The sequence below is a fragment of the Protomyctophum bolini genome (assembly GCF_963924005.1).
Source record: "Protomyctophum bolini genome assembly, chromosome: 3".
Classification (NCBI taxonomy): Eukaryota; Metazoa; Chordata; class Actinopteri; order Myctophiformes; family Myctophidae; genus Protomyctophum; species Protomyctophum bolini.
The window spans coordinates 48496737-48523686 of record NC_137864.1 but is presented as its reverse complement, the minus strand read 5'-3'; the positions used below and the strand labels follow the sequence as shown (position 1 = coordinate 48523686).

At 44.8% G+C, this 26950-nt stretch overlaps 1 protein-coding gene across 1 annotated transcript; it reads right to left on the bottom strand.

The window, feature by feature from the left end:
- On the bottom strand, window positions 1-26338 carry vasna (vasorin a). Its single transcript, XM_080755730.1, has 2 exons — window positions 26084-26338; window positions 1-2242 (listed from the first exon to the last, which is right to left on the bottom strand). Exon 2 carries the CDS (start codon window positions 2215-2217, stop codon window positions 70-72), a length of 2148 nt encoding a protein of 715 aa, XP_080611856.1. The 5' UTR covers window positions 2218-2242; window positions 26084-26338; the 3' UTR covers window positions 1-69.
- Between the last annotated feature and the right edge of the window lie 612 nt (window positions 26339-26950).

The following is a 26950-nucleotide window of genomic DNA, read 5'->3' as shown; positions in this document are numbered from 1 at the left end:
TTGTCTGTGACCTCGGCTCCAACATGAGAGTCCACTCGACCACATCTTTCAAAGTTAGTGCATGGAGTCTTAGAAATAAGAAGGTTTCAAGGCCCCTACGTTATTATTCGATGTCGAATGTTCTTGCATAAGCGGAACCTCATATTCTAAGCCCCCGTTGGGTTGAGAGGGGAGGGGCGCTGCCTGGGGCGTGTGACAGCGCTCGATGTCTTTCTGCTTGTGGGGTAGAGTCCCGTTCCCTCCGTTCTCCATGCTGGCCTTGACTCCCTCCAGCTCCATGGGGTCCGGCTCGGCCGGGCCCAGCTCCAGCTCCATGTCCGCTTTGGCCCGCCTTCTCCTCCGCAGGCAGACGACCGCCCCGGCGACCACCGCCACGCCCAGCACCAGGGCCAGCGCGGCCAGCGCAGGGACCAGGGTGTAGTTCAGCTGGCCCGGGTCGTCGATGGCCCAGGGCTCCGAAGACGTGGCCTGGACCCCTGCGGTGCGAGCCTCCGTACACGACCCCGCTTCCACGGAGCCGTTGTTAGCCCGGGAGTTGATTCGCTCGCCCAGCGGACTGGCGCAGACGGAGTACGTGCAATTGGGTCGCAGGCCTCGCAGGGTGTACTCTGGGTAGGACGCCGGGACACTGAGGAACATGGGCCGGCGGTCGGGCCCCGAGAGGTTGCGGTACGTCAGCCTGATGCCGCGTATGTGGGGTCTCGTCTCGATGAAGCGGTGCAGGTCGAGGAGGATGGAAGTGGAGGTCACCTGGCGAGAGCTGATGGCGTCGGGTTCCAGCGTCGTCATCAGGGAAACCTCAGAGAGTTCTGTCGCGGATGGTTTTGGCGGCTCAGGGATGTCCTCCACATTCTCACAGTAGAGGCCAGAGGTCCTCGGATCACACATGCAGACCAGCTGACCCAGGGGGTCGAAGCGGCACGTGCCACCATTGAGACAGATGTTTGGCGGGCACATATATTCCTCATGCTCTCTGTTGGTGGAGCTAGGGGAGGCTGGTGGCATTGGTGGAAGTGGGTGGTTGTCTGCTTTGGAAGGAGGGTTGTCACTGGGCGGAGGGATGGCATTCGTACGGGTGGTCTCTGGGGAGGTGGTGGGCTGTGGGGGCACAGGAGTGCTCTCCTCCCCATGAGAGCTGCTCAGCACCGTTGTTGTAGGCGGGCACCCAAAGTCCTTTTGCTCCAATTCCGCCAGCATCTTGCCAGCGTTGACTGGGGGGAAGTGGCATCTGGTTTCCTCAGGTCTCCCAAGATCCACAGTCTTGTCCTTCAGCCAGACGGGAAACCAGGCCAGAGAACACAGGCAGTTGAAGGGATTCTCGGCTGCTGTCAGGTGTCCCAACTTGGGGAAGGTCTGGAAGAAACCTTGGGGAAATCCTTGGAGGTTTAGTCCACTCAGGTCCAACTCCTGGAGTCCCACCAGCTTCTGGAAGTCCTCTGTCCTGAGCTCCCCAAGGGGGTTGGCAGCGAGGCTGAGCCTGATCAGGCCCTTCACGGCTCCATGTTTCAGAGCCTGGGGGATCTCCACCAGCTGGTTTTGGGAAATATCCAGATCATGGAGGTTCCCCAGGGAAGCCATCAGATCTTCATCCAAGTAGGTGAGCCCCAGAGAGGCCACTTTGAGGGACTCGAGGTGGGGGGTCTGGAGGTCGGACGGGCCTAGGGCTGGCAGGTTGTTGGAGCTGAGGTCCAGAAGTAGAAGCTTGGGGAGCTGGAGGGCTGGCAGTGAGGTCAGCTGGTTCTGTTGGAGCTTGAGCTCCAGCAGCATGTCCAGACTCTCGAAAGCCTCCGAATGGATGCTCTGGATGCGGTTGGCGTGAAGATACAACCTCTCCAGCTGCACCAGCCCCGAGAAACAGTCCTTGGAAACATGGGTGATGTAGTTCGAAGACAAGTCCAAGTTCTTCAGCGTGGACAGCGTCTCGAACACGCCGTCCGGAACCTCCGTCAGTTCGTTCTGACTCAGGTCCAGCAGCTCCAGCTCCTCCAGGCCCGTGAAGTCGTCTCTCACCAGCGTGTCGATGCCGTTCTGGAACACGTAGAGCTGGCGGGTGGCGGCGGGGAGGCCGCGGGGAACCGTGGGGGAGCGCCGCTGGATGCAGAAGATGGAGTCCTGGGCCATGCAGGAGCAGTCCGCCGGGCAGTCACTGGACCACACCACGCCCGAGGAGAGGAGCAGCAGGAGGAGGATGGGAGGGAGCAGAACAAAGGGTGGCATGGTGGTGGTCTCAGCCTGGAAGCCTCTGAAAGTGAAAGAAAAGAGGGAAACGGTGAATATTAACCATTGCAATGTTAAATTTCAATTACTTTATACTTTATGGTATGCACCATAGTGTCCCATAGCTCTGCACTGTGGGAGTTGCTACTTTTCTTGAAACTTTGAAACATTTAGAATAATCTTTTAAGAATTAACGTCATTAAAAGGAAATCATTAAATGTATAGGGACAGTAGGGATTATGATTGAACAGTTCGTAAAATCATGATTTATTCACTTTTCGAATTGGATTTTATTGATTGATTGATTTATTGCCCACTCAAACATTGTAAACGTTCTAAACGAGCACACACCTCCGCTCTCTGCTTGGCAAAGGCACAACAGCAGAGCCCACCCAGTATGACCTAATCTGGGGTAAGTGAGAAGCGTGTTCTGCCTCTTCCCTGTGTTTATGGCACAGTCTCCAGCCCGTGAAACCCAGTCTCAGTTAAAATGGCTGGACACCCACAGCCACACAGTTACTACATACAAACATTGTGTACACACACACACACACACACACACACACACACACACACACACACACACACACACTCAATCACATCCGCAGTCACATTTACTCGCCCACACACGTTAGCAAACACATGGGCGCCATATACAGGAAATTAGAGAAAGGGGGAGAGAGGGAGAGCAAGAAAGAAAGAAAGAAAGAGGAAATTAAGTAAGTTAACAAAGTGTTTACATTCGATTGATCTCTATGGACTTGCGTACATCCAATGGCTTATATCTGGCACTATGAAGAATTCATAACACTCAACTCAAAAGAAAACAGTGTGAAAGGCTTTAGCCCGCTCTTAAACTCAGCGATAGCGAATCAGTGTTGGAATAATAAACAGGCCTTGCATGAGGACTTTTACTTCTGACTCTTACCCAGACTCGACGTTTCCAAACAGCACTGGACATATTTAGGCTAAACTGAAGCTAGCTTTGATCACACCTCATTTGAGGAGCGCCTGCAGGTCGATCTCCTTCCAGTTTCTCATCTCAATAACTGGCGACATTAAGAAAAGTCTCTCTTAGTGATGCACCGAATATTCGGCCGCAGAAAATATTCGGCAGAAAATGGCTAAAAATGCATTTTCGGCCTATTCGGTTTCGGCCCGAATAGGCAGAAAATATATCACCGAATAGTGTATGCAATTAATGCATTCAAAAGAGCTGAATAAATGTTTTATGGACCCATAATAGTGATTATTATTTAAGTTAAGTTTTGCCATAACCATTTATTTTGCCATAAATCAGGTAGCTTTAAGGTACGGCCATGACAGCAATGGTAGGAAAAAAGATATATAATATTAATCATATTCGGATATTCGGTATTCGGTTTTCGGCCAACTGTTTCCTATATTCGGTATTCGGTTTCGGCCAAGAATTTCCCTTTCGGTGCATCCCTCGAGGCGTCACCTAAATATCTACGTTGTAATGTTATATTATGGGACCAACTGGAGTGTACAAGTGTAACCCAATGGACCAGGTCTACCGGTATTTGGTTACAACTGTAGAATGTTGGAGTTACCAGTGGATAAGTGAACAATGCGTTACAGTTCCACGTGAATGCAGACAGAGGTAATTCTAAACGGTTCAAATGAGGTTTTGTATATATCTGATGGAAAGCAATGGATTCAGGTCAAGAAACCCTTTGAATGTAATTGGCGAGGCAAACTTCTACCCTATCTCCTCTCCACGGAAAGACTCGAGGTCTCGTCCTATCGGGACCGCATCTCATTTCTGATTAAGACCTGGTTGTGGACACTCACTCCTATTCTGGAGATGGGTTGAAATTTCACTTGGACAAGGCTGTGGTTTAGTCTTGGCCTAATGTGCAACACATTTATGCACGCATGCACAAACACGCAAGCACACAAATGCCCACACATGTATAAAGGTCAGCAATGGCTCAGGAGGAGGTAGAGGAGGTAGCTTCTTCTAGTGAATACACGTTTCTTTAATGGTATATGTTATATGTTCATACGATAGCTAACAGTTATACTGATGTGGTTGTAGTTGGTCTACCTGCTTTATTGAGAAATGTACCTGTGGTCGGGGAGGACCACTACTGGTTGACCACAGGAGTCTCAAAAGGCAATAATACCCTCTAGGCCTAAATGGCCTTTCCGTATAAGATCACCAGGCATAGCGGGACATGGGTTCGAATCCTAACAGAAATATATGTACACAGTAAAATCCTAAGAGTTGATTTATCCGTTTGTAACTCTAAATGTGAACAAATGTAACCTCCATTTGGTTACATTTGTTCACTCTCGAGTTAAATGAACACTGCGAATTTGAATGCGTGTACAGATACTAAGTGATTTGAATTACAAGCATGACAGCGCTCTGTCACTCAGCCTCTCCTCTCTCCCTTTCATTCCACTGTCTTCCTCCTCTCTCTCTCTCTCTCTCTCTCTCTCTCTCTGACCTGCTCTGTGTCCATATGAACCCTGTGCTCCAGCTCTCCCCCTGTTGCCCTTTCCAAGACTCCCGGGGTGGAAGTTGAAGAGAGAAACCCGAGATGTTTCATTAAAGCCAGGAGCGTACCTCCGGCCCCATGCCTCCTAAACCCCCCCCACCACCCACCCCTTTCCTTCTCCCCTGTCTCCTCCATTCATCTCCCTCTCCCTCATAACCCACAGAGAGCCTGATCTGAGCTGGCCCAGCATGGCTGGAATTTGCAATATCCCTCGAAAATCCATCTTCATCAAGAGCAAGAAAAAAAAGAGTATAGGGGAAGCTGGGGCCAGGTGATGTGTGTGTGTGTGTGTGTGTGTGTGTGTGTGTGTGTGTGTGTGTGTGTGTGTGTGTGTGTGTGTGTGTGTGTGTGTGTGTGTGTGTGTGTGTGTGTGTGTGTGTGTGTGTGTGTGTGTGTGTGTGTGTGTGTGTGTGTGTGTGTGTGTGTGTGTGTGTGTGTGTGTGTGTGTGTGTGTGTGTGTGTGTGTGTGTGTGTGTGTGTGTGTGTGTGTGTGTGTGTGTGTGTGTGTGTGTGTGTGTGTGTGTGTGTGTGTGTGTGTGTGTGTGTGTGTGTGTGTGTGTGTGTGTGTGTGTGTGTGTGTGTGTGTGTGTGTGTGTGTGTGTGTGTGTGTGTGTGTGTGTGTGTGTGTGTGTGTGTGTGTGTGTGTGTGTGTGTGTGTGTGTGTGTGTGTGTGTGTGTGTGTGTGTGTGTGTGTGTGTGTGTGTGTGTGTGTGTGTGTGTGTGTGTGTGTGTGTGTGTGTGTGTGTGTGCGTGCGCGCGCGCTGATCATCAGGTTACATGCTGTAGCCATGACATGTTACGGAACAGATTTAAAGGACCAGACCATTGATATGTGCTTATACATTGTCACATAGCTTACAGTACATATACATCTTGACCATTTCTCTCAAAATTGATATTTAAATGACTTAATTGTTTTAGAGTAATGCAGTAATTTTAGATAAAATAAACAGCATAGTAGTGATTACCTATACCGTATAGCGCTAACTATAACTAATGTCTTATAGCATGTTTTTCCACACTGTTTCAAGGTGTTACAGGTGTTACAGTACATGTGTCGGTACAGTAGTGTGTCTGTGGAAGTGTGTCGGAGTGTTTCTGAGTGTGCGCGGTTACTTCCAGGTGCCGCCTATAGCCACTACGCTGATTGCTGGGTGGCAATCCTCGACCCTTCCCATGATTGGTTGGGGTTTCTTACTTAAGGCCTCTACATAGTCCGTTTTGTTCCTTGCGTGGGGGAGTCAAACGGATTACGTTCGACTCTGCAAGGCACTTTAAGGGCACCAAACACCTTTGTTAGTACTTTGTTAGTACTTGGATATGGTGTCCCCTATAGCTGCTCGCTTGCCATGATTGACTTGTTCCATTTCTGATTTTTTATACTTTGCCATTCCCTCCTTCAGTTACCATTTCTGAAGGTATACAATGTTGTCATGCTGATGTTGATAAGTTGATTGTTTGACTTGCTACCAAGAAGTTTGACTCACCTTGATTCCCAACCACAACTCTGTTGTGGGTATTGTTTAGACTAGAGCTACTGGTGCCAGGTTTTTGTAAAAGCAACCTTTTGATGTAGTTTAGATTAGAGCAGTTATAGATTAGATTAGAGTTCTATTTTTTTATTTGGTGAATCGTGATGTAGTTTAGATTAGATTAAAGTTCTATAGTTTTTTATTTTGTGTTGGTTAGAGGTTTAGAAGAAGGTACCGGTATATCGCTTTGGTTTAAAATCATGTTTAAATTAATTGAAAATTATTTATTTGTAAAAGCAAAAAAGAAACAAGTCAATACGAGACAGACTTGTCAAAACAATCTCTTTATGATGGTGCGATTCTGTTTTCTTGTTCTTTTGTTTGTTTTGTTCATTTGAGAAATGGTAATACCAGTTTCAGATTGTCAATTACTTTTGGATTAACAGCCGAGTGTTAAAAGCCAGCAGGCATACACCTGTGGCGTTGAACTTAACAAAGGCAACACAACCTCAGAGTCACCGAGCCAGTTTGTCTGATCAGCTAGAAGGACATTTGTACAAGTAATCTCAGTTTTTATCATCACTATTATTCTCACAAAGCCAAACACACACATGTGTGCGTGCACAGTGCACACACACACACCCACAGCCGGCTCGAGCGCGAGCACACACACACACACACGCACACGCACACGCACACACAAACAGCTTGTTTGCAGCATGTGAGTCAGAGAATTCTGGTTATGATTGATAGGGAATTCAAAGGAGACACATGGCGTCTTTTGTTTGGAGCACGTCTTGGTTTAAAGGCACACTTACGCCCTGAAGGGCATCCGGAATACTGTTTGTACGAAGTCCAAATAATAGGCAAACTTGTTTATTCTTTCGTTATTCTCTTTATTATTGGTTTTAGGGTGTCTTTGTTGGCATGTCACTGTAGACTGGCAGTGAATAGAATCAGTATAGTATGAACAAATGGGCTGTGTTTCAGAAAAGAAAGAAGATGAAAGAAAGAATAGTGGGAATGACAGGAAGAATGAGTGAAATGAAAAAAAGGGGGAGAAAAAGAGAGATACACAAGAGTTAAAAAGGAAATGATTCACCATACGTAGATAGCTGCAAAGTTTCCGTTTGTGAATTTCCACAGGCAATTTGGCTTCGCTTTAGACATATTTTTCCCGTACAAGCCTAAGATTAACGTGAAGTGATGACAGATTTAATTTCTGCTTGACAGGCCAACTGCTCTTTTGGACTGCGTGAGCATACTGCAGTCTGCTCTGCAACTGTTACTTCAGAAACACGTGCCGCAAGAGTTGGATTGTGCACGGTAAGATTAGTTCTTTAACGGTTTGGAACAGGCAAACACAAGGGCATCCTGGAGGCATGGCAGGCCAAATGCAGTGCCTGCGTAGCCAATATGACGGCAATTTCTTCACCCACTCATCTGTGTGCATCCCAGATTTTAACAACCTGACGGGTACAGTTATGGTACTGACTGTACAGTACACTGACTGTACATGCGCTAGAAAAGAGAAATAGGTTGAGATCCATTGCTAAATTGAAGGGATGTTTGTTGGCTGTACAACAAACATACGCAACAGAATGAAGACCTGAATAAAAAATACTTCTGGAACTTTGGTGAGGGAAGTTATTATTACAATTCCTTAGGTCTTCAGAGGATAACTGAAAAGCGTGGAAATAATTAACACACGATAGAGGAAAAATAGACCAGTAAACCGCTATAGTTATTAGGTTACGCCTCACCCTCATAATGAGGCGAGCCTGTGTTGTTCTTGAGCATGTGCTCATCTGCAGACAACAAATCATAGTATCATGCCTACGTGTACGCAGCTAACATAATCATTCAATTTAGGGCCAATCAGGCCAATTTCACAAGCTCTGTCCCTTTTTTTGTTTGTTATTAGATTCTATATTTGCTCTCTCCTTTGTATTATGGGTGCCCCGGTCTGCCCACAATGCCTATCTGGGACAGATCAGTCTACTCTGCACCCGTGCATATTAGTCTGGTGTAAATGTCGGCGATTGACAAGAGAGCCTCTGGTCAGTCTAATGACATGTGGAGCCATTACATTTGATATGGATTTATAGTCCCAAGTTATGCTGAGGACACATCAAGAGGAGCTGTTAAATACAGTATGGGTGCCTTGGCTCTTCTACAAAGACACAAACATCTGGAATACTTCAGTTATTTGTATGAATATAGATAAGGCCATGTGATGACAGAAAAACTCTGTCGACACACTGGTGATATGAAACAGGTACTGTGCAGTGTACTGTACACTGCAACAGCCCAAAGAAATGCTAAGCACAGCACATGTGCATTTCCACACACACACGCACATGCATGTACAACGTTGCACACGCGCACACATTCGTGCACAGATTCTTCTGCGGTCAAAATGTATGCGCAGTTAATACTTCCACAACACAGCTGGATTCTGTTACCCACAATTCTCTGCAGCCATCTCTCACCATGACATGGGGAGCCCCACATAAACTTTTGTCCTCTTTCTTGATAGTAGAGAGAGAGAGAGAGAGAGGGAGAGGCTGAGGGAGCAACAGAGAGTGAAGTGTCACAAATTAAGTCACAAATTAGCTGAGGACTACCTCCATTCAACCAAACCAGTGTACAGTAAGCCAGTGATGATCCTGGGACATGACAGACGTGTGAAGTGAAACTCACACAATCACAGTAACTATAGAGGACCAATGCAAGTAGCAACATGACATAAAAGACTGTCTCATACTGTACACTCTCAAAGACATATGTCAATTTCAATACAACCGTTTGTATAGTTTGTATCAAAGAGCCTAAGTTGAGTCTACAGTATATGTAATATATCTTTTTAACACACAGAAAGAACTGTAGAAAACGGTGTTAAATTAATCATCTAGCCTGCCAGACACGTAGCTACATTATCCAGGGGTTTATATTCTTTAATCCATGTTTTGATCCGATCGTATCGTTTAGCCACCGTTCGTTGGCACAACAGTCCAAGTGGGACAGTGGCCGGCCGTGGCCATTTTGAAGATGCACGCGCATTCACTTGCATTCAATGGTCCGCGTTCAAATGCCTGTATCTCCAAATCGGCGCAATGAATGTCGTTTTCAACGGCCGACAGCAGGCGCTGTGATACTTGTGGCCGGGTTAGAGCGCACCGAGCGAGAGAACATGCAGTTACAGATATTTGGCTCTTCAAAATAAGTGTTAAGCGCGATAAAACCTTGGCAATGCGCGATTTAATGCTGGTGGCAAGACTGTTAAGATTGTTAGATGCTTACATGGTGAGGTGTGCATGGGGATGTGAAAATCCCCTGCTTGGAGAAAATGGTCCTTCATCAGAGCTACAACAACACAGGGGAATACCACAAACCTTCAACATTTTACTATGTCATTAATATACCTTAGTTGTTGTGTGGAAATAATAAAAAGCCCCCCCCCCCATTTTGTGTTGCCTAGAACTGGTCTGAAACGTGCAGTAACATTATGAAGTACATCTTTATGTACTTCATAATGTTACTGCACGCTTCAGACCTCCAGTTCTAGGCCCCTTTTCCCCCTTTTATCTCATCACATATCTCAGGGCTGAGTTTTGAAACTTCAAAACAACTCCTACTCTTGGAAGGAAAAGAAAGAGAATGAGGTGTGAGCGGAGTACTGTATGTCAGGAGATGGAGTGCATCTCAATGGTTGGTTGCATGGGTCTCACTCATGGCGCTTGTAAGACACTTTGGAATGGATAAAAGCATGCTGGAAATGGTGGAGGAAAGTCTGGTGAGAGAGCGGAGCAAACGTGTGAGTTGATGGAGGAGGAAGGTAGTGGTGGGGAGAATTTATTGTATATAGGAGGGAGGGCAGAGAGAAAAGATATGGAGGTTTGAGCAGCGCAAAGAGAAAGGGTCGTAAATCGTGTCGGAAAGTGGGTCTATAAGGAGATTACTTCACTTTTATGCAGAGCAACGGGGACATGATTCACTGGTACAACCGCCACTGCACCCCCAGCCGCCCGTCAAACTCCCCAAAGTGGAATATCCCATTACGCCTTGCCTATGAAGATTAGCTCGTACAAACACTTTAACAACTTAAACCTGCATTAAGAAGAGTTTAACCCCAAAAAACCTAGAGCTATAAGATTCTGCGAGCAAAGCTTGCAATCTGATATTTAGAGCCGTTGCCGTTGAGTGGCAAGAACTGAGTAAGTACAGGCATGGGCAGATTCACAGCACACGCACAAACGCACGCACACGTGCACAGTATACACACATGCATAAACAAGAACACACACGCACAAGCACCCCCTCCACACACACACACACACACACACACACACACACACACACAGTAAAGACATTCTCCAAGGCCTTGCGACAACTATTGACCTTTATTCTTGGGGCCCTGCAGCAAATCCATCAACAACACATTCCACACTATTACCACAGCAGTACAACTCTGACACGCTCCGGCAGAAACCTAACTCGGCAAGGCAGACGCTAAGCTGCTCCGCGCCACACGCCCAGAACCCTGTATCCTACGGTTAGGGTGACATGCACACGCACGCACGCACGCACGCACGCACGCACACAGCAATGTACAGGTATAATATAAACACCAACGGCATCATGACACAAACACATACAGCACAGGCATATCATCAAAACCAGATTCAAGGATTTCAGACAAGTGTTTTACAAGTTAACCACTTATGTATAAGCTCTGTATTCTTTTTTTTAGCTACAATGACATCACAGCCCTATGTGCGAATAGGGGAAGGAAATAAATGTCAAATGGAGGTGTATTTCTGGCTCTCTATTTGGCTCAGGAGCTTCATGTGAAATGGATTGTTGGGAGATCCCGTCTTCATTTGTCATGTTGCTGACAGCCGAGTGGTTAAGGAACGTATCACATAGGCTCTGGAAAAAGAAAAGCATGGCAGTGCAGGGCCCTGCAACATGAAAAATGAAGACCGGATCTCCCAACAATCCATTTTACAAGCTCTTGAGCCAAATAAAAAGCCAGAAATCCATCTCCATTTAACGTTGATTTCCTTCCCCTATTCTCACGTACTAGGGCTGTGACTGTATACAATCCGTTTTCCTGGGCGTCTTTATGTATACTAATGTGTGGTTTTAGTGATATTTTAGATTTTAGCAGCTCACTTTCTTCCTGGACTACATGTTGTCCCTGTAAGACAGCCCTCCCCCTATCCACAAGGAGGAGCAGTGCACCAAAGCCAGGGCTCAAGATTAACGGCGTCCCGACGTCCCGGGGACTGTAAAATATCTATTTGGGACGTAAATGTATCTCATCCGGGACGGTTTCGGGACGAGAGGAGTTTTTACACTGAAAATGCGCATTTCGTGTGCAGCCATGAGCAGCATGAGAATTTGCCGTGCCGTCAAACAAAGCTCTGTCGGACCAAACTAGTATGCCTCAGGCTCCCGTTGACAACAACAACAACGCACACACTACATTCACCCAACGGAATCATAGGAATTATATTGCTTTTGCCCCGTGGATGAGACATTTAGATTGAAAAACTATCGGTTGGAAGCGTGGATAAGACCATGGTTGTGTGCCACAGAAAGGTCCCATGGGGCTACACTACACCAACGTTTAACGTTAGCTTCCATGCTAGGCTTGCTAGCTGGCATCGACATTAAATAATATGTTGGTATAATCATCTGAAGCAACAGATGTTTTATAATGCTCAGATTGTTCTGGAATTGCTGCCCCAACACTGTGGAGTGCACACCCCAAAACCAAAACGCTCTCATTCCACAGTTTTTATTGATTGTATTTATTATTATTATTTATTGATCCTTCGTCTTAGTATTCCTCCTAATAAAGTTGTTTTTATTTGTTTTCTCATGCCAACCATGTAATAGACATTTGAGTATTCATATACCTGCATTGCTGCACGTTATCTGTTGGTCTTGATCAATAGCCTACACCAAAATAACAAAATCCATTTGAAAATAAAAATCACTGTTCTCAGGTCGAATATTGATATGCGATTAAAATGTGATTAATTTAGATTAATTAATTACAAGGCCTCTGATTAATTCGATTAACATTTTTAACCAAGCCCTATTTTTCATCTGGGAGCATTTTGACTAAATCAGTCTATCTACAGAAGAAACATGAAGCCAAACAATTAATGTACTGCATGTATTCAATACATGCAGTACATTATTTGTTTGGCTTAATTGTATTTCTATTACAATAGGAATACTGTAACTGCCGGGGACACTTGTTGGTTTTAACTTCAATTATTTTGTTTGAAGTTGATTTGTTTTATTTACTTTACTTTGGTATATACTTATTTTTGACACTTGTATGTTTGGTTTACCTTTATTTTATTAATTTCACAATTTGAGTGGTGCTTTTTGTAAAAAAAAATCCCGGGACGGTATACATTTACTTCGGGACGGTTCAAATAGTATTTTGGGACGGTTCCGGGACGGTGGTGAAAAAAGTTAGTCTTGAGCCCTGACCAAAGCATTATGGGAATTGTAGTTCAGGAAAGAAGTGAGCTAAAATCTAAATTATCTAAAACCACATATTACCCACATAAAGACCCCAGTAAAGTGTTCTAAATCTTCTAAACGTCATCTTTTTTTTTCTAAAAGGATGAAGTGTGGTTAATGTGGTTAAGTGTCAGTGTTTGGAGATGTCAGAACGAGGCAGGCGGGGACAAAGGCTTCAGAGGAGCCAAGCACGTCGAACCGTAAATTAGGCTTCGCGGAGTGCGAGTCGCACACACACCTGGCTCACGTTACCCCGTCTGTCTGCACTCTGCGGGCCCCCTCCTCCAGGAATGGAAACATGCAGAAGGAGGGAGAGGAGGGGGCGAAGGAGGGCACCGGGGCGGTAGTGCAGGGAAATGGTAATAGCTGAAGGGAGAAGGGAGGAGAGCAGTGGAATAAAAGCAGAAGGAAAAGTAGAGCAATGGGAGTTAAACATAGGAGGCGGACAGAGGGGAAATGAGGAATGGATGATGGGGGGGGAAACTGAGTCAAAGGAGGGAAGTTGTGGGGGTTGTGTGTGTGATGTCAGTCAGACTGTCAGACCAGAGCTTGATCAGCGAGAGAGGAGGTGGAGGGAGGGAAAGGAAAAGGATGGGATATAGTGAGCAATAACCTGAACACACTGATCGATGCGTACGCTGACACGTTGTCAGCGCAACAATGGCAAGCACATAGCACAACACAAAGGGCTGCGTCATCAGCTTGCCTTTTACTAAATATATGTCGTGAATCAAATAGAAACACTCATGCTATAAATATGTGAGTGTATTGTACTTATTGCGCACACACGCACACTCGGTACTACATACTGTACATAACCTAGCCCGTTGTATCATTACATTTCGTAGGCAAGTCAAAGACGAACTAATCATATGGTGCCAGACAGTGTGTCTCTGCATTCCACACTGCAGTGTGGCATTAAATATGTTTAATCCTTTCTGAGGTATCTGAAGAATCTTCATTTGAGACTTATAGCATTTCTTAATTTCACTTCCCTCTTCCCCTTCTTTACGCATCTCCTCTCTTAACCCTTCCTCCCTCCCTCCCACCCCCTCCTCATCCTCTCCCTCTCCTGTAGTGTTGACAGCTTTCGCCTGGGGCTCACTGCTCAGTGCTCATCTCTGTCAGCTTTTTGACAGTCAAGAGAGACAGATCGGGTCTTTTATCTGCCAGGGGCACGAATAACACAACCTGTACATTCATGGTCTTTAGGTGCACCAGACAGACGGGGGAGGATACGGGAGAGAGACAACAAATATAAAAGTGTGTGACATAATGTGACACTTTCGCAGCAAAGGAACTCATCAAATACAGCAACTGCCGAGTGGAGCATCAGTTCAGATAAACAAGATGTATTAAAATAAATAGTCTAAAAGCCTCAATAACATAAGGCAATGCTGCTCCTTATTCTCACATTGATATTACATCTTAAAAGCCCCCAAATGATGTAAAAATGTTACTTAAAACACATACTGTACTGTACTGTATTGTGAAATAACAAAGTACCATTGTTTTCAAACAGAAAGCAAGTGGAAAATGTGGCCTAATGGTGGCACTAGACTAGAGGAATAGCCATAGATGGAGTCCCCAACATCATCCGAGAAGGATGAAGGTGCACAGCGAATTCCCTTTTTTTTTTAAAGATAATCTATCTTGTTGGTAGTACTAAAGTGTTGCACAGACAGACAGACAGACGCCTGTCATGATTTAACACCAGGGCAGATTAAGTGAACACTTTTGGCCCGCATGGCAGTCCTGTAGACGCCTGAGTTGTTTTAGTGAATGGCTCTGGTATGATAGAGATGCCAGCTATGTTGGCACTGAATGTGGAAATTCAGCATTTAATTCATATCAAGTATCTCACGATTGCGCTCAGACGTTTTTACTGAGTTAGTACATTTCTTACGGGTCGATTTGTAGAGTTCGCTGAGGATGTAAATGCCAGTGTGTGTGCGCGTAATAATGCGCGTTTAGTTTAACCATGATCATCCCACAATAATTATTCATGAAGCTCCATGCAGATGCACAACATATGAAGATGAAATACACTACAGAATACCATGCATGACACTGTGATGAAGATGAGGTGCTGTTTTTGAATGGTTCATTAGTGTAACATGTAAGTACATGTTTTAAGCGAAGATTGTGTTTGTGTTCGTCTGAGTGTGTGTGCCCACGCCCCCTTGTGTGTGTGTGTGTGTGTGTGTGTGTGTGTGTGTGTGTGTGTGTTTTCGCGTGTGTGTGCATGTGCACCCACAGCTGTGTGGCATTTAGAATTACCTGTTTATCAACTCGAAGTGATAAAAGACATGTTGACAACAGTGAAGCGACATGAACTTTAGTGTGTGTGTGTGTGTGTGTGTGTGTGTGTGTGTGTGTGTGTGTGTGTGTGTGTGTGTGTGTGTGTGTGTGTGTGTGTGTGTGTGTGTGTGTGTGTGTGTGTGTGTGTGTGTGTGTGTGTGTGTGTGTGTGTGTGTGTGTGTGTGTGTGTGTGTGTGTGTGTGTGTGTGTGTGTGTGTGTTCGTGTTCTGAGCTACAGGCCAGTTCTGTCTTTCATCAGTTGGAAATGAGCATGTCTCCTCCATTCAGCTACAGGTGTGCCAGCAGCAGATTGCCACACACACACACACACTTCCCCGATAATTTCTATTCTGTCAGGACTAGATTGGGTAGTCCTAGTGAGTAAGAACAACAAACAAAACATTCTAATAGATGTTTTTATAATCGACTATAATCGATTAGTCTGACTAACCACTTAAGCCCTGTATTATACTTTGTTGCACAATGGTGCCGTGCAAAAAGAGTACTACTAAACTAAAAGCTCACAACCCGTTGCATCACAACGTGTTCTGAGCTTGTAGATCTTCCATTTTCACAATTTCTTTAAAATACTCATTTATTCATCGTAATTGACAAAGTATATGGTGACTCTGATTTGATGTCATTGCCCAGCCCAAGTAAGAAGTAAGGACTACATTGCCCAGCCCAAGTAATAAGGAAGGACTACATGAAGGAGCTTACAGTGTAAAGGAAGGTACCTGTAAGGGCTCAACTGCATACCATGTACATCCCATCTTAGTTGTAAGACTAAGGTGTGTCTGAACGAGTTCCTAAGTGAGCTCAAGTTTAAAAACGAGCAACGCGGCAGCAGTCAAAGTCATTCTCCTTATTGCGTCTGCACTGGGCCCAGTATTAAAGCCTAATGTAGCCTTGTTCTGCATACTCAGACACACACACACGTGTTGTGAGCTTGTAGATCAGAATATCCTCCTATTATGACATGGCCAGAATAGAGATGCTATAGGGTTAACCCGGCATTGGGCTAGACGCTATAGACAGTGTGGAGAGATTTACTGCACAGACCTGGCAGGAAGACACACACACACACACCTCTTATCAATAACAAATGAGTTAGCCATCAGTAAAGTTTAGTGACTTTCCTGTGTGTGTGTGTGTGTGTGTGTGTGTGTGTGTGTGTGTGTGTGTGTGTGTGTGTGTGTGTGTGTGTGTGTGTGTGCATGTGATGGACGAGGAGAGGGGAGGTGAGAGGCGAGTGGCTTACTGAGCCTCTACTGTTTACTCTATCACATATCTGTTTACTTAAACTCCTGACAGACCCCTGAAAGTAAACACACACACACACACACACACACACACACACACACACACACACACACACACACACACATTTGTCTCTGTTAGAAGAAGAATCAATTAGTTGAAACTGAACTGGAGCTTTGTGTTTTGGTTGGTAAATCCAATGATCTGTACTGGGTTTGTTCCAAAAACAAACAGGCTTTGTCCAGAGACAAAGGCCTCATTGAGCTATAGGACCAGAGGACCTGACATTGAGCTGTTTGTGGTGCCGATACCATCATTCATCTCCTGTCTTTCTGAATATTATGGAGACACCACCACATGCATGCAAACACATTTTCTTTCCTGTTCAGACACACTGAAGAACAGACTTGTGGCATGCAGAGGTAAAAATCACATCTTTTTCTAATTAGAACTGGTTCCGTTCTAGATTATTTATTGGAACCTTGGTGCTTTCACGGAACCAGCCTTTTTGGTTCCAGTTCCGAACCAACATCTATACACAAAACGTCTCGTTGCACTGCTGCACAGACGTGCCTATGATGACACTGACAGTTGTAAGTCAACACATGCAGCAAAAAGTACATATTCACTTTCACATCTTTGTTGAAAATGTAGGTTATATATTTGAACTCAAAACGGTTTTGAGTTGACTTTAACTCAAAATTAGCTTCAGCGACGTCCAGCCAATTTCAGCAGAGCCGTATAGCTAGGTCGCGTCACGCTGTTGAGTGAGCGTAAAATGTATCACGTTGTGACCAATGCCAATGTTATGTTGCAGGAGAAGCGGCTCACGTTACCCTTTAACAAAGCCCTTAGCATCATCGCCAGTTCGAACGAGGGTCAAGGGTCACATTTAAACACCAAGAAAGCGTGGTTTCATGGCAGATCAGCAGCAGGGCAGAACAAGGCTCCGTGGAGTGTAACTGGACACTGAGGGTGGAAGACGGAGAGGCCATCACACGCTTCACTGGAGACTAGGTGTTGACACACGGCTAAGGAACGAGCCACAGGCTCCTCTGGGTGTTTGGGAAGGAACTGATGTTGTTGTGTTTTTGTAAGGGTGGTGGAGGGTGGGTGTACAGCACGCACGCACGCACCACACACACTCACACACACAAGGACATTCCTACTGAATGAGCCCATTAGATTGTGTGCAGATAACTTGATTAAAGTGGTTTTGTCTTGGAAGATAAATATAGATATTTTACAGAAATAGAGCAGCCTGCTGACATCATTACAACATGGAACTGAACGTTAGGTGTGCAACAGTTAATCAACCTATATTCAATAATGTAATCAGTTCATTTAAAATGTAATAGATTTAAATTAAATCGCTAATGGACAATTATTTTACAAATCAAAACTTTTCAGTATATTTATGAATACAATAGCCTGAAGCTAACGTGTTACGTTTCTGGTCTAGAGGGGCAGGTCGCGCATGAGTTTTGCTCACGCCCTGACTGGTTCACCGATCTGTCCGTCAGCCCCGGCCCCTCCTCTCCCCCCTAGTGCAGCGCTACTATACGTCACATAATTTGGAGCGACCTTCCAACCTGGAAGGGTTGACTCCCACTTCTAGACCAGAGCGGCCAATGCGTTTCCCCAGGCTTTCATTTTTTGCACGGACGAAAATGAAAGCCTGGGTACCGAGGCTATGAATACAGTAGATGGTCCTCAGATACCGAAAGCTACTACAAGTTGTGTGAATGATTGTGAACATTTCAATTATTCTACAAATGTACTGTTGCTCGAACCAACCATGTGTAGTTTGTACGAGTTACATTTAAATGATTCTAAGAATATTGCTGGCACCAACCATGTACTGTACATTAAGGTACATTCATAATCACATAGCCCACAAGTCCTTCCTGCAGCCATTCAAATGATATTGTATAATATTATAACAATGGCAAATATTAAATCCAGAAACGCATGCATGATTGTTAATGCAATCTTCAATCCTCATATCAATCATATTACTTGCAAATTATGAAAATTCAGCATGTGTTCCTGATACATCAGTTTGGTCCATATATCTGCCATTATTTAACTTTTTTTGGATCTGCATCAGACCCAAGAATCTGGCTTTGGTTATAGGCTCTGTAAAGATTTCATTCAAAACACTAACCATCTTGTCTAGATGGCCAAATGTGTTCAAATGACTGGATAATTGCCCACTATAGTCTGACTAGTCTAGCCTTTATCAGAGGGCTTGTCCGCCATTCCTCCAGCTGACTGGCCCGGGGCAGGCTATGGGCTGCATGCTTGTCTTGGCTCAGGAGAGTGGCTGTCTGTGTTGTTGGAATGTCTTGGTTTAGCGGAGCGCCATTGCTAATGTAGTGCGCCATCACTGTATAGACATGAGGAAATGAATACTGCTTTTTCTCTAAAGCTGCGCCCTTTTTTATATCATTCATATTGCTTTATTAATGTCTTGCGGCCATGGTCTATCTTGCTTGCTCTTGCTCTCTCTCTCTCTCTCTCTCTCTCTCTCTCTCTCTCTCTCTCTCTCTAAAGCATACACAAGCAACCCCCCCTCCCCACACACACACAAACACACACACACGCGTGTGCGCGTGCCAACACACACACGCACAATCTCCCACGCGCAATCTCACGCCTGATTCCTTCCTCCCCCGCTGTTGCGTTTAAAATGCTGTGGCAGCAGAACTTTGATCCCTCTGCCATCTCTTTGAAGTGGCTGTTGAGTTTCATCTGTGAACAAGATGTCCAAATTAAAAAGACCACAAGCTCGCCCACAGCCACGCTTTGCTTTAGCCCCGACCAGGGAGTGGATTCAGTGGGCAGAGGAAGTGAAAATGTGCCGAGTCAAGTGTAGGGGAAATTAAAACGCAGGAAGAATTGAAGTCTCTACGGTGTGACATTAGTGTAGTATAGGTTCTAAACGGATTGCTAAAGCTTGATGTTTATACATCTCTTATGTTTTGAATGATTGTACTGATTGTACTGTGTGTGTATAGTGGCCTTTACCTTCCCCTGTGCACCTTCAAATCACAGGTTTATCTAAGTTGTCCATTCACTTGACTGGCCTCCCTTTTCTGCGGCCAATATTCAGCAAAAAAAAATTGCAGACCTACGCGTAGCATTTTGTGAGCTTTTAGAACGGCTATTATCAGTTAATATAGTGTGAAAACGGGAGAGGGGAGGGTCTAGTATAAATCCCTGGGGGACTCACCTATGGTTACATTGATTCTAGTTTGATTCTAGTTTAAAAGATGACAGTGAAACTCCTGAACACGCTGCAGCACGTTGGCTTCGCTAGAGGCCTGTCGTGTGTGTTTGGGTTGTTGTGGTCTAAAAACATGGTCAGACGGTTGCTGTCATCAGGCTGAGTGTCTCATGTGACATGCCTGGGGATTGGATGTTTACAGCTATAGACCCCAACTGATTTATTAGTCTGACAATTTTAGTGGCTGATATCCTTATCACAGTTATATCGGTACTGGCATACACACCATTACACCATGCTGCCAAACATGAAAACTTTCAGCTTGGGGTCATTTAGAAATTGCTCTCTCTCTCTGTGTGTGTGTGTGTGTGTGTGTGTGTGTGTGTGTGTGTGTGTGTGTGTGTGTGTGTGCGCGTGCATGCGTGTGTGCATGGTAGTGAAGGAGCAACTGAGCACTCAGCTTGCCACTGCTTCATCTTCTGCTGCCGTTCATCCACTGCAGGAATCCATACGAGGTCCACTAGTATTTCCCTCGACACCAAATATCTTTGCCAAACATAGCGGATCTACAAGCTCACAAAGCGTTGTGTTGCAATGCGTTGTGAGCTTGTGAATTGGCTACTGTATGTTCACCCCAGAATAGGGACGTCAGTGTTCACGTTGCAAGTCTAGAGATCATCAGCACAATAAATAAATCTGTATGTCTAGATAGGAGTATGGGCCGATGTTGGTGTGGGTCAGGTTCTAAAACTATATAAAGGTCATGTTTGCTGTATTAGGGTTCAAGTCAGGCCAGGCCAGGGTCGTGAAGGAGCAACTGAGCACTCAGCTTGCCACTGACTTTATCTTCTGCTGCCGTTCATTATAGAGACCACGCTAGCAAAATCCACACTGTCACTTTAACTCTGAAAGACTCTCCGTACTTAACTGCATTCATCTCTAAGCTGCGTGAGCCAAAACCACAGCAAAACAGCTCCACCTCTACTGTAGATGTCTCTCCCTCCCTGACCCCCCCTCCTCTCTCTCTCTCTCTCTCTCTCTCTCTCTCTCTCCTGGTCACTGTTCCTTCTGCCTCATCACTTCCTATAGCCTCCAGATTGACTGGTCGTGTGAACACCCCACCACCCCTCCTCCCCCCCTTTGACTTCTGACCTCTTAATCCCCTGCCAACTGCAGGGAGGCCTCCAGTCCAGAGGTGACTCTAAGCGTGTGTGTGTGTGTGTGTGTGTGTGTGTGTGTGTGTGTGTGTGTGTGTGTGTGTGTGTGTGTGTGTGTGTGTGTGTGTGTGTGTGTGTGTGTGTGTGTGTGTGTGTGTGTGTGTGTGTGTGTGTGTGTGTGTGTGCGCGCGGTACATCATGCTGCACATATTATCTAACTACATTGGTAGAAGAAAAGCATGCCAGGCTACACATTGGCTACCAATAAAAACAAAATAAGCAATTAAAAGGACGCTGATATCGATGATTAGCACGAACATCTGTACTGTACTGATACAAACCACCATGCACACACATACAAACTTAAACAGAGTGTGTGTGTGTGTGTGTGTGTGCGTGCGTGCGTGCACTTGTAAAAGGAACACGATCTGATGCCGACGACACACAGCTAGTATGTAAAGTAGCGCCTCAGGCCAGTAACCTGTCTTCCATCCAGATGCATAAATTCACAATACGTTGTACACGAGCTGGAACTCGGTGCACGTGTGCGTCCATTGTAACCCTTAGGCCTGGATCCCTTCAGTCAGTCAAATGGCTGCTCTCATCTTCTTTTGTACAACAGATCTGAAGCCCAAACGTTGGCCCTTTGAAGTCAGTCTGTCTGTCTGTATGTCTGTCTGTCTCAACCTCTGGTGTGTGTGTGTGTGTGTGGGGGGGGGTGTGTGTGTGTGTGTGTGTGTGTGTGTGTGTGTGTGTGTGTGTGTGTGTGTGTGTGTGTGTGTGTGTGTGTGTGTGTGTGTGTGTGTGTGTGTGAGAGTATGGCCTAGCCCTAGAATATGTGCCCTGGGGGGGGGGGGGGGAGAGAGGTGTGGGCACTGTGGGGGCCTCTAATAGATGTAGTTTAGGGAGGTGGGGTTTCCTTAATCTGATAAATCCTCCCTCCCATTGCCTCAGGTAAAGATTACGGCTGACTGCTTTAGGGAGAGGATGGGAGGGGGCTTCAGCTATCCACTGCATAGCATACAGCTCAGGTGTCAATACATGAAAGCATGCATTATAAACCTTTATACTCTCTATTGTTTGGGTAGAACAAACACTGTAAATACTTGAGAAAACATGAGGCTACCACTTATGTTATCTTGGATAGATTATCAAGAGATAATGTGTAAAGGGAAAAGGGCATTTATAGACCCCTGAGGTCCCAGGTCAACTAAGCATAGGGTTTAAGTGCTTTTGAGTGATATATCTACATTTTTAGGACGTTCAATAATAATAATAAATACATAACTATAAAGATGCAATCCTGGGGAATTGCGAGTAAGCTAAGGCTGCACAATATATCGCTGTTGTATCGTTATAGAGGTATATGAACATGCACAATGTCAGTATCGCAAAAAGGCATGGGTATATCGCAATATGATATACCATCAATATATCGTTGACATGTCGTGGTGATATTGACTTGTTATTATGCAGTTTTTTGAATAATGTTTGGTTTTAATGTTGCAGCACTTAAAATATAGATGATGACATTTTAAGGGTAATATCGTGTATCGATATCGCAAATATTTGGCAATTTCCATAAATACTGAGATATGAAATGTTTTCCATATCGTGCGGCCTTCTAGTTCATAGTTCACATATGTGATGTCACCGTATATTGTCCAATCATAGGGGGCAAAAAGGTGCCTTCAATTAGGTAGGTCAGAGGAGAGGAAAATAGACCAATAACAATAGCCTGTTTGGCAGACGACACTAATAATAATAATTATAATAACATGTACCTCTAGAGTATTTCTCTAGTCTAGAGTCTAGACTAGAGAAATTGTGTATGAAGAGGTTACGTCTGGAATAAGGTCATCTTTCCCATATCGAGACCTGGAATTTGCCTCATGAAATCTGATCACAGGTCTGCTATTAAGACACTTCCTCTGCTCCCACGTCTCCTGCTAGAACAGAGGAATGTTATGAAGAGTCTATATGTGTCACGCTCTATGCCTTCCTACCGAAGCGCTGTGTTTATACAACACATTCAGGGAGGGGGGGTTATTTAACAACCCCCTGCATGGGCTAGCCGAGGGGTCCGTCTGTAAACGGCTCCCTCGGGATCCTCGTTGACAAAACGTGGGTTCACGAGCATGCTAACTCATTTAGTTAGTTGTGTATATTTTAGGCAAGAGTGTCGATAAACCCCATAACATTTTTTACGGTAACTTCGAAAACAGACACCAACCCAGTGAATTCACATTTTAGAGATACTTCTCCTCTTCAGTCATTACCATAGATTGAATGCTGTTCACCCACGACACACCCACGACGTCCATACATTCGCTAACATCAGCCAAATTCACAATCTAGTCACCGCAAACCTATAAGACCTACAATTAGACAGCAGGGCCATCAAAGAAGCACGACTTTTTACACGATAACAGGCAGCTTAAAAGCAGGGCACCACTAACAAACCAGAGGAAATACTATTGCCGTTTAGTAGTTATCATGTAGTTAGTATAGGCCATGTTGTACAGGGTTACAGTGACCCTGTTTTGTCTGGAGGGGTCCAAATACTGTGGATCTGGTCACGGGTGAGTCAGCTCTGTGCAGCCTAAACCTAGAGTTATTGTTATACTTTGTCTATCTACAAGTTCCCAACGTGTGGCAGACTCGCAGATGTGACGCTTTGTGAGCTTTTGTGTCGGCTATTAGGGCACGTATAGCGCCGTCATACGCGGAGCACAAATGGGGCATAATCATGAGTGTACGCTGCAGAATGATTTAGCAGCAGCAGTCAGAGGCTGGACACTGGGCGTCTGCACATCTGCAAGCTCCCCACTTCCTTAAATGTTCCCGATTCAGCCCTGTATCCCCCCTACACACACACACACACTACACATGCAGCTGCAACACAGCCACAGTCATGACGAGAGAGAGAGAGAGATATTGGGGAAATATTGGGAGAGAGAGGGACAAAGGGGAGAGCAGTGGAAAAACAGCAGAGCCAGAGGAGCTAATCAGAGGAGGTCTAACAGCAAACCAAGGAGGGCTGAGAGAAGAATAGGAATATGGCGCAACGGTCCATCACAGAAAAGTGGGCCGGAAAATAAGTTGAACAGACACACCTTAACAGAGAGAGAGAGAGGACAGCAATTGGTGCAATGGTTAAACACTTTTGCTTTAGGCTATTTCTGCACTTTTCCAAAATGTCAAAATGATAAGGTCGTGGTGAAGGATAAAGGACTCAAAACGGGGAAAACAAAAGGAAAACTTAACTGGCCCAGGGCCCTCAGGTCTCCTCCTTTCCCCACCCCTAAACTGAATCTCTTTGAGTTTGTAGATTGTCTATGAGTTTGCAGATAGACTATGAGTTTGTAGATTGACTATGAGTTTGTAGATTGTCTATGAGTTTGTAGATTGTCTATGAGTTTGTAGATTGACTATGAGTTTGTAGATTGTCTATGAGTTTGTAGATTGACTATGAGTTTGTAGATTGACTATGAGTTTGTAGATTGACTATGAGTTTGTAGATAGACTATGAGTTTGTAGATTGTCTATGAGTTTGTAGATTGTCTATGAGTTTGTAGATTGTCTATGATTCACCTACTGTATGACATAGCCAGAAGGGTTCATGCATCGTGCTATATGGAAATCTGAATATATGCACACACACACACGCACACGCACACACACACACACACACACACACACACACACACACACACAGAGAGAGGAAGGGAGGGAAAGGGGGGGTGGTATAGAGGAGAGTAAACACCACAGGGCTAAGCCCTACTAAGAGGAAGGGTCTTTACCTATCGTCGCTGATAACAACTGAAATCTCTCTTACTCACACACACACACATGCAGGCACTCACACACGCACACATGCACGCCACGCATGCAAACACACACACACACACACACACACACACATACACATGCATATACGCTCACAACACACACTGATACAATCCTCTTCACTGTGCACCTCTTAACTTCCTTCAGAGGGTTATTAACTCCTTGATTGGGGAGCTCTGCTGCTTCGGGGTCCAACCCTCATTTAGTTGTCATGGTGGCATGACCCAAACACTTATTAGATGACCCTTGGGATTAGTCCAAGCTGGAAACGGGGGGAGCCGGGGTCAGGCCTTGATCTGGGAGTGCTCGCTACGCTGCAGCATCTCACCCAACCTTAATTAAATTGCTGAGACACCGAGTCAGGAATGTTTGCTTTGCTCTCTTGTACACAGGCCATCCTTCTGAATCTCTTTGCTTTTCCCATACATACACCGTCAAATCATTTACTGTCTGGGTTACAGATGGATAAATGAATGGTCCGTGACATTCAGCATGCAGTGTTTTGATATAGCTAGCCATTTGATAACAAAAATGAATACTTTATAAATATATTTACGTTACAATAAAACGTATAGGCTATAATAGGAGCCGATCCTTTCATTTTGCTTTGAATCATTTTTGTTATAAAAACATGGTGATATCTCAACTTAAGTTCAACTATGTGTGCCCATGATTATTTTTTGAATAGTTGTATAGCCAACTTTGAATAAGCTTTTCCAAAAGATAAACCCTCAAAGAGCAAGGCAAACAAACCCCGTTTTCTATCGGTGAGATAGCTGCCTCTAATCCGATACAAACTCGGGATAAAGCAATTGGCAACAACAACAACGATAAGATCTAATCCTATATTTCCACATATCTTCTGCACTCGTCTCGAACCACTACCTATCTCTCTCTTTCTCTTTCTCTTTGCACCCCCTGTGTCCTGTCCTGTCGCCGGTAAACTGTGACCAGTGACCCACTGCTATATATTTCGCCAGCAGGGTAAAAGGAATGCAAGAAAAAGACGAATAATCAACCAACCACTGTAAGATCTCCACACTATAGATACAGCAAGCTTTCATCCGATCATCAGGGAAGTTTATAGCGCTGACTAAAATATGATTGATCAAAATCTATTAAGGCTGTATTATGCTCTAAAGATCCATGCGTCTCTAAGGACTAAGGAGCATTATCATTGCCAGTTAATTAATTAGGCTAATTTATAGACCAATTAATAGATCATTACTGACACGCTTTACATTGATAATCTCTCATAATTCCAGGCTTCTCCGGCGGCAGATGACTCTGTCTACTGTTACTGCACAGCCTATAGTTTATTGAACTTGTTACTTGTCAATTTCATTATGTTATAATAGGCCTATATGGCTTTAAAACGGTTATTGGCGCGCTGAGCAACCTGTAGTGCAGGTCTCGTATGTGACCATGCTTGCACTTCATGCAGTCTGAGAATAAAACCCTTCGCTAATGAAACAGATCAGATGCATTGGTAGGTTAAAGTCATACTCTTGTTTAACTTACCCTGGCAAAGTAAACCCAAGTCGCGCTCTGTCTCCCTTATCCGCTCTTTTATCCACTTTATTGGCGTGTCGCGGAGCCCAAGTCTTTCAGCTTGTTGCAGTAGTGCATCCACAAAGTGTAGTCAAGGTATGTTTCAACGCAAAGCAATGCATGCATTCACTCCGCCGTTCTGTCTCTGTCTGCCAGCGAGCGAACGAAGAGGCGAGACGTGTGCGTAAGTAAGGTCTGAGCCACCGAGGCGCGCATGGATAGACTTTCAACAATAGCGCTTTTTGAAGGACAGGAGGAGGCTTGCCCTTTAAAAAAGTTCACAAGTGGGAGGTGCGAGGCGCGCGCGAGAGCGCGGAGCTGTGCGCGTGACCGTAGCTTACTGCACCTGCAAAAATATATGACTAGGGAATATTATATTATCATTGTGTATCATCACTGCAGGAAAGATGGAGTCATCACTGTTTCTTTCTTGAGTTAATATTAATTACTTTTGCACCTATACTATGACTGACAGTGTCAGTTCTGAAAATAATTGTATGTGTGTATCTTATTGCCAGCTACTTCATGGATACCTGCTATAGCCTTGTTCGGATTTTGCTTCTAAAATTGTTCTAGAATACATAGGCCTAGTAGGCCTATACATAATGCATATAGGCTACAGTGACATATACATAAAAGCTTGACAATTAACTGCTATATCCCACAATTATCCCAGAATGCTGTGATTTGAAATGAATGGGAGCCAGAAGGACGCATTGATTTAATTGTGGTTTGAAAATCATAACTTGCAGAGATTTGAAGCTTGCCTGAGATGGGCAATGCAAAACATAACTTCATGGCACAATTACTATTTTTTTTCCTGTGTTGCATTGTTGC